The sequence below is a fragment of the Rhincodon typus genome, chromosome 8 (assembly GCF_021869965.1).
Source record: "Rhincodon typus isolate 14 chromosome 8, sRhiTyp1.1, whole genome shotgun sequence".
Lineage (NCBI taxonomy): Eukaryota > Metazoa > Chordata > Chondrichthyes > Orectolobiformes > Rhincodontidae > Rhincodon > Rhincodon typus.
In genome coordinates this window covers 77,916,131-77,935,739 of record NC_063339.1, presented here as the reverse complement: position 1 = coordinate 77,935,739, position 19,609 = coordinate 77,916,131, and the positions used below count along the sequence as shown (strand labels likewise).

At 41.4% G+C, this 19,609-nt stretch overlaps 1 protein-coding gene across 1 annotated transcript in view; it reads left to right on the top strand.

The window, feature by feature from the left end:
• The window catches only part of exd1 (exonuclease 3'-5' domain containing 1), a 47,053-nt gene that overhangs the window by 8,918 nt on the left and 18,526 nt on the right, over positions 1 to 19,609 (top strand). Inside the window, exons 4-6 of the mRNA XM_020524284.2 lie at positions 7,436 to 7,500; positions 11,246 to 11,310; positions 18,668 to 18,754. Coding sequence (XP_020379873.1) covers positions 7,436 to 7,500; positions 11,246 to 11,310; positions 18,668 to 18,754 — 217 coding nt within the window. The remainder of the gene's footprint in view (positions 1 to 7,435; positions 7,501 to 11,245; positions 11,311 to 18,667; positions 18,755 to 19,609) is intronic.

The following is a 19,609-nucleotide window of genomic DNA, read 5'->3' as shown; positions in this document are numbered from 1 at the left end:
GCAGAAATTTTTTTTATTATTTTCCACGAAAGCCATCTTTGGAATGACTGAAATTTAGCATTGAATTGGAAGCGTTTTTGTACTGCTAGCTCTTGTCCATTAATGAGTGGATTAACTCTGATACTGCAACCCCTCTTGCTTTCATTCAGAATCTGAAGGACCTTTCAGTGTCAGTTGAATTTGAATCTGGTCACAGCAAAACAAGACTGGTGTACTGAACCATTCTGTGGAGCTGCTAAATTTTGATTTTGATATTTCTGAATTTGTTAGCTCCTGGCAACTGTCTGAGTCTCAGACTGTTGAAGTTTTCATCTCATTTTTGACTCTTGACATGAGATTCCAGTCTTACGTCTGCAATATCACTAAGTCTGCCCATTTCCACTTCTATAACATTGCCTGACTCCACTTCTACATCAGTTTATCCGCTGCTGAAGCCCTCATCCGTGCCTTCGTTATTTCTCGACTTGACTGTTCTAATGCAATTATTTTCAGCTACTTTTCAGCTAAAGAACAAAGAAAATTACAGCACAGAAACGGGCCCTTCGGCCCTCCAAGCCTGCGCCGATCCAGTTCCTCTATCTAAACCTGTCGCCTGTTTTCCAAGGATCTGTATCCCTCTGCTCCCTGCCCATTGCTGTATCTGTCTAGATACATCTTAAATGACACTATCGTGCCCGTCTCTACCACCTCTGCTGTCAACGCGTTCCAGGCACACACCACCTTCTGCGTAAAGAACTTTCCACGCATATCTCCCTTAAACTTTTCCCTTCTCACCTTGAAATCATGACACCTAGTAATTGAGTCCCCCACTCTAGGGGAAAAAGCTTCTTGCTGTCCACCCTGTCTATACCTCATGATTTTGTAGACCTCAATCAGGTACCCCCCTCAACCTCAGTCTTTGTAATGTAAATAATCCTAATCTACTCAACCTCTCTTCATAGCTAGTGCCCTCCATACCAGGCAACATCTTGGTGAATCTCCTCTGCACCCTCTCCAAAGCATCCACATTCTTTTGGTAATGTGGCAACCAGAACTGTACGCAGTATTTCAAATGTGGTCGAACCAAAGTCTTATACAACTGTAACATGACCTGCCAACTCTTGTACTCAATACCCCGTCTGATAAATGAAAGCATGCCGTATGCCTTCTTGACCACTCTATCGACCTGCGTTGCCACCTTCTGGGTACAATGGACCTGAACACCCAGATCTCTCTGTGCATCAATTATCCCCAGGGCTTTTCCATTTACTGTATAGTTCGCTCTTGAATTGGATCTTCCAAAATGCATCACCTTGCATTTGCCTGGATTGAACTCCATCTGCCATTTCTCCGCCTAACTCTCCAATCTATCTATATTCTGCTGCATTCTCCGACAGTCCCCTTCACTATCTGCTACTCCACCAATCTTAGTGTCATCTGCAAACTTGCTAATCAGACCATCTAACTTCCTCCAGATCATTTATGTATATCGCAAACAACAGTGGTCCCAACACGGATCCCTGTGGAACACCACTGGTCACAGTTCTCCATTTTGAGAAACTCCCTTCCACTACAACTGTCTCCTGTTGCACAGCCAGTTCTCTATCCATCTAGCTAGTACACCCTGGACCCCATGCAACTTCACTTTCTCCATCAGCCTACCTTGGGGAGCCTTATCAAACGCCTTACTGAAGGATCATCCAAGATGCTACTGTTACTGAGGCCAAATCTTGTATATCTTTTGCTTATGTGATCACTTACCTACAGTGGCTCTCAGTTAAGCAACGTTTTGATTTTAAGTTGCATCCTTGTTTTCAAATTGCTCTAACTTTGGCCACTCAAACACTGTCACTGTCTCTGGTCCCACAGTCCTTGTATCTGTGCTGCTCTGATTCTGAGCTCTTGAGCATCATCACTAATCACTCGACCATTGGTGTGCCTATAGATGCCAAGTGCCTAAGCTTTGGAATTTTTTCTAAATTTCTTCTCTAACCAGCTCCTCCTCCTTTGAAGTATTCCATTAAAGCATCACACAATATGCTGGAGAAACTCAGTAGATCTGGCAGCATCTGTGGAAAGAGAAACACTTAATGTCTTGACTCGAGTATAGAAACATAGAAGATAGGAGCGGGAGGAGGCCATGTGGCCCTTCGAGCCTGCTCCACCATTCATCACAATCATGGCTGATCATCCAACTCAATAGCCTTATCCTGCTTTCTTCCCATAACCTTTGATCCCATTTGCCTCAAGTGCTATATCAATGTATCTTGAATACATTGTGTTTTGACATCAACTACTTACTGTGGTGATGAATTCCACAGGCTCACCACTCTTTTTGGTTGAAGAAATGTCTCCTCATCTCTGTCCTAAATGGTCTACCCCGAATCCTCAGACTGTGACCCTTGGTTCTGGACACATCCACCATCAACATCCTCCCTGCATCTGCCCTGTCTTGTCCGTTGGAATTTTATAAGTCTCTGTCTCTGTTCTTGCCCCCCCCCCCCCCCCCCCCCCCCGCATCACACACACATTATTTGTCTGAACTCTAGTGAGAACAATCTAACCTAGTCAATCTCTCCTCCTGCACAAGTCCTGCCATCCCTGGAATCAGCCTGGTAAACCTTCACTGCACTGTCTCAAGAGCATCCTTCCTTAAAAGGAGACCAAAATTGCGCACAATTTTCTAGGTATGGCCTCAGTAAGGCCCTGGATAACTGCAACAACACATCCCTGTTCCTGTGCTGAAAACTCAAAACATTGCACAATGAAGACCAACATACCGTTTGCCTTCTTTACCGCCTGCTGCACCTGCATACTTACCTTCTGCGACTGGTGCACAAGGACACCCAGGTCCCACTGCACACTCACGTCTCCCAATTTACAGCCATTCAGGTAATAATCTGCCACCTTGTTTTTGCTTCCCAAGTGAATAACCTCACATTTATCCAAATTATATTGCATCTGCCATTGATTTGCCCACTCACCCAACCTGTCCAGATCACGCTGATGGATCTCAGCATCTTCATCACAGTTCACCCTCCCACCCCGACTTGGTATCATCTGCAAACTTTGAGATGTTGCATTTTGTTCCCTCATCCAAATCGTTCATATTTATTGTGAATAGCTGGGGTCCCAGCACCAAACCTGTGGCACTCCCCTAGTTACTGCCTGCCAATTTGAAAAGGACCCATTAATTCCTACTCTGTTTTCTCTGTGCCAACCAGTTTTCTATCCACCTCAATACACTTCCCCCAATCCATGCACTTTAATCTTTGACAATAATCTCTTATGCAGGACTTCGTCAAACGCTTTCTGAAAGTCCAAATATACCACATCGACTCACTCCCCCTTGTCAACTCTGCTAGTTAAATCTTCATAGAATTCCAACATATTTGTCAAGCATGATTTCCCTTTCATAAATCCATGCTGACTCTGTCTGATCCTGTCACTGCTTTCCAAATGCTCCGCAATAAAGTCCTTGATAACAGATTCTAGAATTTTCCCCACTACTGATGTTAAGCTTGCTGGTACTGTATTTTGCCCTTATTAATCAATCCCTTGGTCCTTTGTTGAATTCTAAACTGCTCCCAATCCTCAGACATATTATTTTTCTTGGCCAATCTGTATACTTCTTCCTTGGATTGGATACCATCTCTAGTATCTTTTGTAAGCCATGGATTGGCCCTAATTGTGTTAATTTCCTTTTTAACCAGCAATGCCACTCCTCCACCTTTTCCTTTTTGCCTGTCCCTCCTAAATACTGAATACAGTGGGACATTCAGTTCCCATTCTTAATCACCCTGCAGCCATTTCTCAGTAATCCCAATTATATCGTACCCGTTTACATCTATCCACATGATTAGCTCATCCACTTAATGCATGGACCATTTGCAATAAATGCATAAAGCCTTTAAGCATGTCTTTTTAACTTTGTCTCGCTCTTATTTTTCTCAATAGTACCGTTTGAATTTGTCCTTGGTTTCTCTGCCTATCTCTTTGTTTATTCCGTTTTCTACCTTTTGTTTTTGTCCTTGCTCCCTCCTTCTCTGACTCCTTACATAGGTTCCCAACTCCCTGGCATATCAGTTTAAACCCTTCCCAACCACTCTAGTAAACACTTCACCCTAGGATATCAGTCCCAGTCCTGCCTAGGTGTAACTCTTCCAATTTGTACAGGTCCCACCTCTCCCAGAACCAGTCCCAATGCCCCAGGAATCTGAAACCTTCCCCCTGACTGTATTTTTTCAGCCACATATTCATCCAATAGATCCTGTCATGTATATGACACTTCTTCTGAACCGGTTCAGAATCAACTTTAGCAGGTGCCAGTCTCTCCCCATAATTTTTTGTGAAATATGTAGTATTATCAAAGGCTTAGAATATAAATGAATGGGACAATGGTGGGTCACTCCTCTGATTATTTAGAGGTGGCTCAGTTTCAGATCCCATATCTGGAGTTCTAAAGGTAGTCTTTGTGATGATAGCAATTTTTATTAGGAAAATCCCATTTGGGTAAATAGACAAGGTCTTTTCCTGGAGTGGCTGGCAGAGTCCAAAACTAGAGGGCATAGGTTTAAGGTGAGCGGGGAAAGATTTAAAAGGGACCTAAGGAGCAACTTTTTTACGCAGAGGGTGGTGTGTGTATGGAATGAGCTGCCAGAGGAAATGGTTGAGGTGTGCGCAATTACAACGTTTAAAAGGCATCTGGATGGGTGTGTGAATAGGAAGGGTTTAGATGGATCTGGGCCAAATGCTGGCAAATGGGACGAGATTTATTTAGCAGGTCTGGCAGCATCTGTGAAGGAAAAAATAGAGTTAACGTTTCAGGTCCAGTCCTTTTAACTCTGTTTTTTCCTTCACAGATGCTGCCAGACCTGCTGGGCTTTTCCAGCAACTACATTTTTGATCCTGATTTACAGTATCCGCAGTTCTTTTGGTTTTTATTTAAGATTTATTTAGGATATCTGGCATGGACCAAAGGGTCCGTTTCCACGCTGTACAGTGTCTCTAAAATGAAGGACCTAATTTCATCAGTCTGAGAGGTCAATAACTAGGTGACATAGAATATAATTAGAAGGTGGTGGAGGAGTAATTATTTTTATTCATTCGTGGGCCGTGGACATTGCTGGCTGGCCACTGTTTATTGCGTGTCCCTACTGTTGTCACCCATAGTATGTTGCATCTTTGGATCTCACTGTCTGGAAAAAATCAGAGGCAGAAACCTACAACGCATTTTAAAGAAAAGCGCTTGTGTTGCCATAACCTACGGAGTTACAGACCAAGAGCTGGAAGGTTAGATTAGACTGAATAACTCTTGAGTGGTAAGGACATAAAGAACTGAATAGCCTCGTGTTCGATGTGCTCGTCTGCAGTCTTGAAATTCCTGCCCCTCTTCAAAGATAGATGCACTAAACTTAATGTTATCGCAGTGTGTGCCTGTTTTCATAACGTATTATTACGCACAATTTGCTTGCAGCATCACTTCTCTGTTATGAATATCATCTTAAATTTGAATAAGATGAAAGTCAGGAGTCCCTCTGGTTACTTTGAAAAGGGTCCGTCAATCAAAATTGAGAGTCACTGGCTTAGGCTATAGAGCAATGACTATTTTTATCACTACAATTTTAGGGCAAATCAATTCAAACACAAAATTTGAATGAGATATTATTACATTTCTTTTTGAAGATATGGACAAGGTACAGGAGCAGATTACTTGACCCCTGTTCTTTCATCTGGAAGATCATAGTTGATCTGATTTGTATTCTGGAATCCACATTTTTATGTACCTTGATAACCTTTCAACACTTGTTTAACGTAAATCCATCTCTACCTTAAAAATATTCAAGGCTGTACTTCAGGAAGAGAGTTCCAAAGAGTCATGACTCTCAGAATATTTTACCTTATCTCTGCTTTAACTGGGTAGCCCCAAATTTTTGGTTCTCCTATAAGACGGAACGCCCTCTCCATCAACCCTGTCTAAAAGACCCCTGACTTCTTGATGTTTCAAACCGCCTTTCGCTTCTAAAGTGCCAGTGAATATAAACCTGCCCTGCCTGCCCATTCCAGATAGTATTTTGTTAAATCTCTGAACTGCTCTTGATGCATTTACATCCTTCTTTAAATAAGGTAACCAGTACTATGCACAGTACTCCACATATGGATTCCTCAGTGCCCTGTATAGCTGAAGCATGACCTCTTACTTTATATTCAGTTGCCCTTACAATAGATTATCATTTTTGCTAAGTCCTAATTACTTCTGTATCTGCATTCTAACTGTTGGTGATTCATGCACTAGGACATACAGATTCCTGTGCATCACTGAGCTCCGCAATCCATCTTTGTTTAGATAATATGCTGCTTTTTCATTTCACACTCTACTTGCCAGGTTTTTGCCCACTCTTACCTTATTTATATCTTTTGTAACCACCTTATGTGTTTTCACAGCTTAGTTTCCTGCTATCTGGAGTCATCAGCAAACTTGGCAACCATACCTCTGGTCCCTTTATCCATATTATTTGTGTAAATTCTAAACAGTTGAGGCTCCAGCACCCATCCCTCTGCTACCACATTCATTACGTCTTGCCAAGCTGAAAAAGATCTATTTTTGCCTTGTCTCTGCTTCCTGTTAGCCAGCTAACGTTCTATCCATGCCATTAAGCTAGCCCCTTCCCTGAAGCCATCAGCTCATAACTTGCACTCTAGCCATATGTCACTTTATCAAATGCCTTCTGCTTTGTTGCAATCCAAATAACTGGCAAACTGTTCCCAGGTAGATGCCAGTACAGCTGTTCAGCCAGCCGTCTGGAGGTTCACGGCATCTCCAACTCCCAGTTTTTCTCAAGGGTCTGTGGTTCACGTAAGATCTTAATGTTGAGCTAATCCATTCATATCAAAGAGTGAGCTTGTCCTTTTGGAATTGTGACTAAGTTCAGCTACTTTTGACTCTACTTTTTAACATACAAGGTTCTGGGTTCAGGCTTCGAGTGTATTTTCAGTACAGCACTATGGGAATGTTGTACAGTCAGAGATGCCATCTTTCAGCTGAGATGCTAAACCATGGCCTTGGTTGCCCTTGCAAATGGATGCACAAGATCCCATAACACTACTGTCAAGTAGCAGGAAGGCAGTTATTCCTCGTTCATATTTACACCTCAATGAACATCATTTTAAAGAAGAAACTGATTATTTGGTCATTATTACGGTCCTGTTTGTACGAGCTTGCTGTGTGCAATTTTGGCAATTTTTGAAGCATTTTGAGATATCTGACGCTTAGAGTGCTACAAGAATGACTGTTTTATAACAAATTTATGCATGTTATCCAGGCATGTGTTGTACAGAAGTTCATATCTGCTTTTGAAGCTGAGAGAACAGGTATAATTTATACCTCACCGTTTACATAAAATTATGGGGAAAGCACTGCCAATCATAATTATTTGTTTGTATTTTTGTTTTGAAGTGACTCAAGAGATAAACTGGAGGACACCACTGCAGGGAAGAATTTTGGAGAGCAGCATTTTTCAGGTACTTGAGCAGATTAACTTTCCAGGTAGCTTTTGGAATGGAGGCACCCATTAAGTGAAATTGATGAACAGCATTAAACTTGTTGGCCTTGAGAATTAAGAGACAAATGCAGTTCTGAAGACGTCAAATCAGGTTACAGCAAATTGTGGCAGTTTTTTTAAAAATCTTGACTTTTCCAGCATTGAGTGGCAGGTTGGGCAGATAAATTTATGGTGTACCTCAGTGTAGAACAATGAGACTAAATCATGTTCTGGAAGTAAACAAAACAGCTTAAGAAATGAAAACATTTTAAATGGGTTTTTGGTGTGCAGATACACATTAAAGAAGTCAGAGCCATTAAATAACAAAGATTATCTTTGAATTTGTGTCTGGAGATATAGATTACATAACTTTAAGACCTGAGGCCCCAGGTAGATTATTCTGTACCTTTTTGGGAACCACCGTTTAAGGAATGGTATAAAAGTGACATAAGGTACAACATGGTTTGTATTCTGAGGTGAACTGGAATTATCAGTCAGATTGGGAAAAACTTGATAAATTTTCTAGATGAAGGACTCATTCGAGCTGTTAGGTTTAGGGAATAGCCTCATAAGAACTTAAGATTGTGATGATTATGATTCGTGATTTATGTCTAGCAGTTGATGAGATGGTAATGTAAAGAATCACATTAAGATAATTGAGGAAGATCTACAAGATCAGTTACAAACTTAGATGGTTAGAATGTGCCAATCTGTGATACATCACTGTAAAAGCAAGTCCTTAAAATTGAATTGGTTGTCTGAAAGAGGTATTTTAAAAGAATACAGTGCAAGTTGGATTGGGTGAGGTGACTGGTGAAGAGACCTGATGGGGTAAATGTACTCTATAATGGGAAGGTCTGTGAAGTTGATTGAGGAATATAAATGTTGTTTATGGATCGATAAAAGCAGCACCTTCTACGCATGTGACTGTCATCTTCCAATGAGCTGATTTGATCTATTCTTTGGCACTTGGTAACCTGATTGTTACTATGGCTGTTCACCTAATTAGGAACTTTTACAGCATTGTCAAATTTGCCAGACGTTCTCACAGCCTTTTTGTGACATTGAAGATCTCTGGTCATAGAATAGTAGAAGCCCTTCAACCCATCACATCTGTGCTGATCATCAAGAACCTATTTACTCTAGTTCTACTTTCCAGCACTTGGCCTGTAGTCTTGTTTGCTATGGTGTTTCAAGCATTTCGCCTAACACATCTTAAAATGTTGTGATGGTTCCTTCCTCTATTACCATTTCAGGCATTGAGTTCAGATACTTCTCATCCTCTGGATGAAAAAAATTCTTCTTTAAATTCCCTCTCAACCACCTCCCATTTACCTTCAATACATGCTTCCTTACTAAAGGGTAAAGCCTCTTCCCATCTGCCGTATCAATGCCCCCTCATAATTTTGTGCATTTCAGTTAGGTCCTTCCACAACCTTATCTGCTCTAAAGAAACAGCCCCAGCCTATCTAGTCTCTCTTCATTGCTGAATCATTCCAGCCCAAGCAATATCCTGGTGAATCTCTTCCCTACCCCTCTCATGTAGTCACGTCCTTTCCATAGTGTGGATACAGAACTGCAGACAGTACTCCAGCTCCACCATAACCTCAGGAACAGAAACCAAATTTGTTGGAAAAGCTCAGCAGGTCTGGTAGCATCTGTGAAGAAAAAATCAGAGTTAACATTTCGGGTCCTGTGACCCTTCCTCCGAGTTGTTCTTTCAGTTTTTATCCACCATAACCTCCCTGCACTTGTATATATTGCCTTGACTAATGAAGTATCCCATATGTCTTCAGGGGCTCTTGTGGTGCAAAGATGCTGCCCTGCCTCTGAGCTAAGAGGGCTGGTTTCAAGTTCCACCTGTTGCAGAGGTGTCTAATAACATCTCTGAACAAGTTGGGGTGAGGAAGATATCTCCTATGCTGCCTTAATCACCTGGCTATTGTATTGTCTTCAAGCGTCTGTGGACATGCACACCAAGGTGCTTCTGATCTTCTGTATTTCCTACAATCCTACTGTTTATTGTTTAATGCCCTTGCCTTGGTAGTCCTCCAAAAAATGCATAACTTCATACTTTTTAGGATTATAGCCCATCTAGATCCTTCAGTAAGCACTCCCAGCTTTCGTGTCATATACTGATCAAACCTCTTACATTAACAATCTAGATATGAATGTATACTTAAAAACAGCAAGAGACGCAGCACCAAACACTGTAAGACACCACTGGACACAGAATTCCAGTCACAAAAACAACCTTCAGTTATCACTTTGTACCTTCTCCACAAAGCAAGTTTGTCAAATTACCCTGGATCCCACAGGCTCTTATCTCTTTGACCAGTCTCCCATGCGTAACCTTGTCAAAAGCCTGACTGAAGTCCACGTGGACTTGACTTTGACCAATTTATTCTGTTTTTCAATAGATTTATTATTAAACTTATTTGATTTTTAATTCTGTCTAAATTCACACTCCCAAGGAGTTCCCCTCATTGGGTGTAGATTTGTGCTCCCATCCCCAGAGATACATTCAAGTCTTTGTCTAACTTAAAGCTCTGTGCGTGAAAATTTTCTTGGACTTGAATTTGGCTTCACAAGCTGTTGCTGTGGTTCAGGGTATCAGTAGCCTTGCAAATCACTGGCTCTGACTAGAAATGTTTTTATAGAATATTTTCCCAGAATGGCTGCTCTGATTTCTGTTCCCATAGCAGGGGAGGAGCATTTCCAAACACTGAACATCAGCATGAAAATAACAGTTATGCACCAGGCTCTGGCTCGGCCCTGATCAGTACAATGGGAAATGTCACTTTACAATTTTCTACTCCTCTACCAGCTTTCAGATCATTTCTCCTTGCCCTTGGATACACATGATAAAGGCCATGTAGTCCATTGCCCACCAATTAATTCCATACATTTTCCTGTCTTTCTCTTCTATTTTTCTGCCTTCCTGTGCCCATCCAACTTCCCAAATAAAAGCATCCAGTTGTTCTTTTAAAGTATTGTGGGATTTCTGATTCTACCATCTCTGGTAGAAAGCCAATGCTTACATTGATCACCCTGTGGCAATGAAGCTAAAATAATTCATTCAATTCAAACTTTTTGTAAGGCAAATACAGAGTGCATTTCTTTATGCCATTCCTGTAGTCCTTCTCTTGCCTCTATAATTTGAAATGGCATTATCATTTTTATCCTGTTTATATATTGAAAAGTTTGAGGTCACTTGAAGTCCTTCCAGGTCTTTAATAATTTGTCCCTTTGTTCTGCTCTAAACTGTTTCCAGGACTTGGCTGTCCCTTGAGCCAGAACTTAGAAAGGTATTCAAGATCTGTCATGAGCATGTAGAATTTGAAGTTTACTCTCTATATTTTGGTATTTTGTTTGCTCTGTGAATTCTCTACCACCTGGTTCCCCTCCTAATATAGAACTAAGTCACCTGCCATTTACTTGAGCCTCAGTGCTATAATTTCATTCAGTGCTTTAAAGGAAAATTGATAAATTAGACTCATTAGAATAAATGTTTGAGACCAGTATGTCCACAACAATTGCCTTTCCTCTAGAAAGAAAAAATGCATTTGAAAGATGCATGACAATTGAGATGATGCTGTTCTGTCCTTTCCTCCTTTTCAACTCCATTCCCCCCGCCCCGGCCCTTTCCCCTAAACTTGTATGTATGGTTATAAATTGTATGCTTGCAATTGCATGGTTGTAAATGCTATTGATTTTTTTTCCAGAGTTGGAGGATGAAAGTCTGAAATATGCAGTCATCGATCAATTTCATCAAAAGTTTGGTCCTGCTGTAAGTTACAGTACCGTTGCCCTTTCCCCTCCAAACACTGATTGTACACTGAGTTTCAATAAGTCACTGCCTGTTTAGTGGAACAGGAAGGGAGATTAGTACTGAGCTTTCCTGACGAGCTCTGTGTAAATTAGTAGTGATCTGCCTTTTCTTTTTAAACTATAACTGAAGGAATTTAAAATTAAGTTTTCCCACACCCTGGAGCACTCACTTATCCTGAAAAAAATCCCACTGAAGATCCTTGCATCTTCTGACTTTCTATCCAGATAGCCATTATTTATTTTCACCCTGCATGTCGGCATTTGGGAAGCTATCTATCACTTACCTAGTACTATCTGTACACTTCCCAGCAAGTGTCACAACAATTCTGCCTTCTTTTTTCCTTCCTCTCCTCCACCGGACCAATTGCTGTATTAAGATCACCTGATTCAGCAAACATAAGGGATCAGCTGTTAACACCCAGCATTTGACCAGTTTCAGACAGGATTAAGACTCTTAGTCCATCTCTCCTGGGTATCTACAGTCTTCATTTTAGAATTTCTCATAACCCAGTATTCCATTTCCTGACACCGTCTAGTTCTTTCGTGAAACCCAAAAGGGTTTTTCTTTTTTTTTGTTGCAGCACCATGTTGAAAATCTGTTCAATGTACTTCTTTTTAGTAAAAGAAAATGTTCTACATTTCAGTTTTTATTTCCTTTATTCCCTTGACCTTGATTTGTATCTATAAACTCATTGTGCTTAAATTGTATATCTGGCAGAAAGGTTTATTTAGATTCTCTTTGTCCATACTTCAAAAGTAAAAAAGTAGGCCGCTCAGCCATCAGTTTGCTTAGCTTCAGTAGACTTCTCACACACTCCCTAACTCCGTTGATTCTCTGTGAGAGCAAAAAACCAATTGCGTGAAGAATTTTCTCTTCTTTTCATTCCTAAATGAAGTACCTGCTCCCCAATATCCTAGATTCCCAGCCAAAGGAAACAACTGCTGCACTAACCCTGCAAAGCCCCTTTTAAAACCTTGTTTCAATTGGATCACCTCTCATTTCTACAAACCTCAGACCTGGGTATCAAAATCCTGCACAATGGTAGCAAGACGACTTTATTGTTGTGCTCCAATTTCCTTACAAAAAAGGCCATCATGCCTTTTTGCTTTCCTAATTGTTTGCTTTTTGCTAACTTTGTTCCCTGTAGACTATCAAGATAGATTTGTAAGTTCAGTTCTTGTAATTTAAAGAAAAGTAAATAAAATCTTCCTTAATTTGAATTCAATTATTTTAATTTGAAAATTGTTTTGCTTTTCTATCTTAATTACCAAAATGAATATCCTCATGCCTCTCCACATAATACCCTATCTGCCATCTTGTTGCCCACTTAGATAACCTTGCATAATTCAACATATTATTTTAACAGCTTTCTGTCTTCTCTTTTTGAGCCCTGGAACACTGAATTGTCAATATTTTCTCCCTTTTAGCCAAGGGCATCAGTGTGTCTTTTTATCTTTAATGTATTAATTTGTTTTTAGGATGTTTAGTACGATATCTGAATTGCTGTTGGTAATAGGTGATTCCTGGAGGGCTGTTTGTCTGACTAATATCATGGCTGAGCATGATTCAACAATTCTACCACCAGTATATCAGCCTAAAATGTACATACCTTATGGACAAAGTTGAGCAGACTCTATCTGTTATGCTTCCCTACAACTGATCATTTCCCAGGCTAAATGTGCTAATGAGACAAACACCTGATGTTCATTTGGAAGGGAAGACTCATGCCTTTTACCTACCCTAATATTTGAGAAAAGGGGAAATGGGGAAGACATACTACAATTTTGTTTTAATAAAAGGCAAGTAAATGGTGGGCAGTTGACTGTAGCTGGTTGCTGATACATGGGGAGGTGGTGGCATCTAATGTTGTCACTGAACTGTAGATTAGAGATCGAGGAATACTCTGGAGATCTGTATTTGTATGCCACCATGCCAGATGGTGGAATTTGAATAAATGTTATCTGGAATTAAGTCTGTTGATGACGGTGAAACCATTGTCAATTGCCATCACAACCCATTTAGTTCGTTCACATCCATATCGGGAAGGAAATGTGCCATCCTTACCTCATCTGGCCTATGTGTGGAATATCTACAGCAATGTGGATTGACTCAAGTGCGTCTGCAATGGCTGAGCAAGCCACTCACTCCTATCAAACTATTAAAAAGTTTCAAAAGAAGGAAACTGGATGGAATACCTGTACTCTACCTAGACACTGGAAGCAGCAGAAAACTTGGCAAAATCCTCCTTAGGCACATGCCTACACCAACCTGCACACGCACACTATCCCCACCTCACGTGCTCACCTGTCCCCCTCTCTCAAACGTATGCATGTGCACCTCCCCCCTCCCCACAGATGTGAAAATTACCCCAACATACACAGTGCTCCCCACATGCACACACACACCCACACATTCCTCCCCACCACACAAAGAACATGCTCACCTCCCCCAGACATGCACTGCCAAACACAGCCCATGCCCAAAACCTGCTGATTGATGTAACAGTGCACCTCCATGTTGAGCACCACTTTAAGGGAGGAGCAAGGGCGTGGAGCATACTCAGCGTGGGCGCCTTCATTGTTGATGACAGTGGCTCTGGGGCACCAGTAGCTGGTAAAGTCAGCAGGGTCTGCAGCAGATGCTGAGGGAAAAACATACTTGACCTCATGGTTTCACCTGTAGATTCATTGGTAGGATTAGCCATATGGAAATGATGTCCATCATATTTTGTGGCACTACCACTGCTAAATGGAATAGATTTAGAATAGATCTAGCACTTCAAGACTGGGCCTCAATGAGGCACTACTCAAACACCATATGCAACCTTGTGTCCCAGAATCTACCCTACTCTACAATTGCCATTAAGCTAGTGAATCAGACCTGGTTCGGTGAAGAGTGCAGCAGGGCATGCCAGGAGCAGCACCAGACAGCTGAAAATGAGGTACAAAACAGGAATCCATGCATGCCATTCAGCATAAGCAGCAAGTGATTAGTTGAATCGCTTAACTCAATCATCAGATCTAATCTCTGCAGTCCTGCTGCGTTGCACCATGAACGGTGGTGGATAGTTAAACAAGTCAGTGGAGGAGGCAGCTCTGCAAATAACCGCATCCTTAATGATGGAGGCATCATATCAGTGCAAAAGATGAGGCTGAAGCATTCACAGCAGTCTTCAGCCAGAAGTGCCAAGTGGATGATCTGTCTTGGCCTCCTCGAGTTCCCTGGCATCACAGATGCTGGTCTTCAGCCAATCTGATTGTTCCAAATGGCAGCAAGCAATAGGTGAAGGCACTGGATTACATGAAGGCTATGGACTCTGACAACGTTCTACCAACAGTACTGAAGACTTGTGCTCCAGAACTTGCTGCACCTCTGGCCAAGTTGTTGCAATACAGCTACAACACTGACATCAACCGATAATGTGGATCATTACCAAGGTACATCCTGTGGACACAAAAGCAAGACCAGTCCAACCTGGGCAATTATCGTCCATTAGTCTACTCTCGATCATCAGTAAAGTATTTGAAGGGATTATCTACTGTGAGCAATAACCTACTCACTGATTTTCAGTTTGGATTGTGCCAAAGCCACTCAGCTCCTGACCTCATTACATCTTTTATTCAAACATTGTCAAAAACAGCTGAATTCTAGAGGTGAGTGAAAGTGACCACCCTCGACATGAAGGCAGTTTTTAACTGAATATGGCTTCAAGGAGCCCTAGCAAAACTAGACTCCGGCAGAAGCTAGGCAGAAAACTGTTGTCAGTTGAAATCATACCTCGCACAAAGGAAGATAGTTGTGGTGGTTGGAGGTAAATCTTTTCTGTTCTGAGACAGAACAGAACTCTGCAGTTTGTCAGTAGATATTTTCTAATCAATCTGTTCGGAGATGTTATTACACACCACTAGACCAGGTGGGACTTGAACCTATGTCTCCTGGCTCAGAAATAGGGACACTACCACAGTGCCACAAGAGCCTCTTGAGTTTCTCAGAGTACTGACCTAGGCCCAGCCATCTTCAGCAGCTTCATTAATGACCTTCCCTCCATCATAAGGTCAGAATTGGGGATGTTCGTTGATTGCATAATGTTCAGCACCATTCACAACTCCTCAGATACTGAAACAATCCATGTCACAATGCAACGAGGTTTGGACAAGATACAGATTTGGGCTGACAAATGACAAGTAACATTGGTGCCACACAAGTGCCAGGCAATGACCATTTCCAACCTGAGAAAATCCAGCCATTGTCTCTTGACATTCAATAAGATAACTGTCACTGAACCATCTATCAACATCCTGGGGATTACCATTGACCAGTATGTGAACTGTCTTGTCCTATGGATACAGTGACTGCAAGAACACATGAAAAGCTGGGAATTCTGCAGCAAGGAACTCTCCTGACACTGCAAAATCTGTCCACCGTTTGCAAAACACATCAGGAGTGTGCTGGAAAGCTTCACATTCCCCTGGATGAGTGCAGCTCCACAACACTCAACTTGACAGTGGCAAGAAGAAAATGGCCCACTGGCACCACATCTACCAACATTCACACCCTCTAGCCTTTGGTCAGTAACAGCAGTGTGTACTATCTGCAAATGCACTACAGAAACTCATTAAGGCTCCTTAGACAGCACCTTCGAAATCGTGGTCATTACCATTCTGAAGGAAAAGAATTGGAAGTTTATTTATTTGGCCAATTTTGCTTATTGTAAATACCTTTTTTTTTTAAAAACCTCTTGGTCTAAAACTCGACAACTAAATGGATTTTTGAATGAAATAATAACTTCAACTCACTGAACTACTGGAAGATTGTGAGAGGTGGTAGAAGATCCATGCTGACTCTTCATGTAAGGCCCATCCAACCAATTGCCACTCAGTCATTCATGAAGCCAGAGGGTGAGCATTCACCTGTGACAACCACTGAGGGCAGAGATCCAGTCCAGAGAGGGCTGCCAGCTGATCAGAGGCCAGCAATGCTAGAATGATCGCTTGCCTTTGATCAAGGCATTTTCCCAATGCCTGCCTGACCTCCCCACCCAATGTTTTCTGAAGACGGGTCTAGGCCCAAAACGTCAGCCTTCCTGCTCCTCTGATGCTGCTTGGCCTGCTGTGTTCGTCCAGCTCTACACCTTGTTATCCCCACCCAATATGTTTGTCCGCCCCATCCCTGTGCGTGCTCTGTTCCCTCCCCTCGTGCTCCCCCACAGACGCACAAAAAAATGCTTGGGCATGCCGCTGTAACTACTAATTTAGGTTTCTATCCTTCTAATAATGCTTCCTCTTGGAGGACAGATTCTAGTTAGTGTATTACTATGGAGTTTTTGAAACCAAATTTTGAATGCACTCATTCAGATGGGATCTGACACCAATTCTGTACAAGTACTGCCTCCCCTTTGAATTCCAACGCCTTTGAAATCAAGAGCAACATTTCATTCACCTTTGTCATTACTTTTTATATCTATTCATTATCTTTCAGTGATCTGTATACAGTGACACCATTAAAAAGGGGTAAAATGATTTCTTTCACTCTAAATCAAAGTATAAAATCTCATTGAGCTCCACCCACTCTAATTTTGAGCACTTAGTTAATCAATCTATGTTGTTGTAGCTTCCTGGTAATGCTTTTACAATTTGCAGTGCCCCCAAAGTTAGTGCCATCAAACTTGGATGTATTTCTTTTCATTCTTCTGAGTCCTTCATATACACAATCAAAAACTGAGGCACAATGCAGTTTACAGAGAGCATCACCTGTCACATCCCACCAATTGAAAAATAAATGGTTCTCCTTAAGACTCTCTTACTTTCCAACTAGTTCCTGACCTGTACCTCAATGTTACTTTGTGAATTCATTGGCTAATGACACTGCTAAAACGTAGCAAGAGATTAATAGCAAATGATTAACTTTAAGAAGGTGAATTGCTTAAGATAGAACAGTACAGCACAGGATGTTGCCCTTCAGACCACCATGAATGCTGACTGTGATGCCATTCTAAACTAATCCCATCTACCTTTATGATCCATATCCGTCTATTCCCTGTCTGTTCGTGTTTGTCTAAATGCTTCTTAAATGTTAACCATCTCTGTTCCTGGTTGCTGTGTGTGTCTTATTTTGTAATCCTGAGAAGAGCTCCTGCAACACTTCTGATCCACCTTGAAGACTATCATCTTCCACATCCAAAAAAAATCCCTAATGTCTTTCCTTGTCTCCTCATCTGCTGGGATGCTTGCTTATGTTTTGTCATCTCTGGACTCAACTTATTCTCAAGGTCTCCTGGCCAGCTCCCATATTACACTGTCCTTAAATTTGAATTCATCAAAATTCTCCTGCCAGTGTCCTAAGTCTGACCAAGTCTTGTAACCCATAACCTTTGTGCTTGCTGCTCATTGACTCCAAGTTGAAAGATAATTATTTTAAAGAAACTTTAACCTTGTTTTCAATTCCCTTGTGGCCTCGTGCCTCGTTATCTCTTGTTGTGAGTGCAGTTTCCCCCATTCTGATCTGTTCTGCGCATCCTTTCATCATTCCACTTTTGGCAGGCGTGCCTCTAACTGCTGAGGTACCAACCTCTGGAATTCCCATCATAAATCTCTCAATTTTTTACTTCAAAACAACACCTAAAACTCGGTTCACCTGTCCTAATATCTCCTTCTGTGGTCTGATGTCAAAGCTTGTTTGTCATTTCACATTTCTATGAAGTGTGCTGGGTCATTTTACTATGTTAGAAGGCAGTTTAAATGGAAATTATTTTTGTAATGTGCTGTAATGGCAGAGTCTCATTCTGCCAGTAGGGGAAGCTGCCAGGCCACTTGATCAATCTGGGTTGAGTTTTCGCACGTACTTTTGAGTGTTTCAATTCCATTATTACACCTTGCACATCTGGTATTTGTGAAATCTGGATTGAACATTGTTATTGAGATGCAAGAACGGACTTGGAAGAATTATTTCAACAAATACTCTTCTATACAAGTAAATTCTGGTCTCATTATAGCAGTGCTGAGTGCACAACAAACATTTCCTCTCTAACTCAAGTGGGGTTAATCGGTCGGTAATTCACCCTGCTGCATTTCTCTTCATTGCCCATGAGCTGCAGATTCACCATCTTTTGGAAGAAGTCTTGCAGTGGTCTTAAGCCACATTTTTGTATGTCTCTCTCCCACTCCAGGCTAGTGGATGAACTTATTAGCTTCAAAATGTAAAATCACAACTTCACGTGAATCTTGCATCCTGACTGCGGAGGGATGGGTATTGCTGAGAGTACAAAGTTGGATTTCAGTTTCTAAAGACTAACAACTTTTTGTCTGATTTCTTGCAGATCTTCCACATTAAAAAGCAAAGTGCAATTGGAGTGGCAGTGGAAGGTATTGATATCTGCCGCTTTGGAAAGCTGTGTTTGATACAGGTACTGTTCTAGCCTTGTCAGTGCTTGGACAGCTGGTGTTGAAATCCAGAAGACTGTTGTTTGTAATCTTTTAACTTTTATTAAGTAGCTATATGATAAAGTTCCATACTGGTTGTTATTCCCAAATATATGTCTGAAGAAAGATCGACTAAACATTTCATGTAGATAGTGCTGGAAGGACGAAAGCTAAAGGCATATATTCCAGTGTTGAATATTGAAAGCAGGTAGTTCAGTAAGGAGTACTGAACCTCTATCAGCTAACACACTTTTTTTTTAAAAAAAAAAGTTATGCACATATGTGTTTGTTTTCAGACACAAAGGTCAAGCTGCTGCAGGATCTCACCGAAATGCAGATAACTGCATAACACAGCCGATAGGCCAAGGCGTCTTTCTACCTTGATAACACTATACAGCACTTTCTCTAGCTGTTGACAGCAAAATTTTAGATTAACTCAAATTTAGGGAGAAGGCAAGAATGCCAGCCAGGAGAACTTGAGATTACATTGAGTCCACAGCAAACAAGGCCAGGGGTGAGGGTCCAAGTGAATGATAAGACAAGGAAGGAGATCTGGGATTTTTTTGATGTGGAAGGTAGGTGGTGTTCACGATGGAGCAGCAATGTTGCCAGAAGCTCTTCTCGGAGTCAAAAAGCTAGAATGGGGCAGTAATTAAATTGGGTTAGTGAGGATGACCGTATTTGGTACCAAGCAGGAGAACTGTTAACAAGCTGTGCCACCCTCTGTCAACTATTTTAACTTTGAACTTCAACCCTTACTTGTGAAGTCGTTGTTTTTGAACCCCACCGCAGTTCTTTACTCAGCCACAGATTTTACATGTTCTCACCTACCACATTTC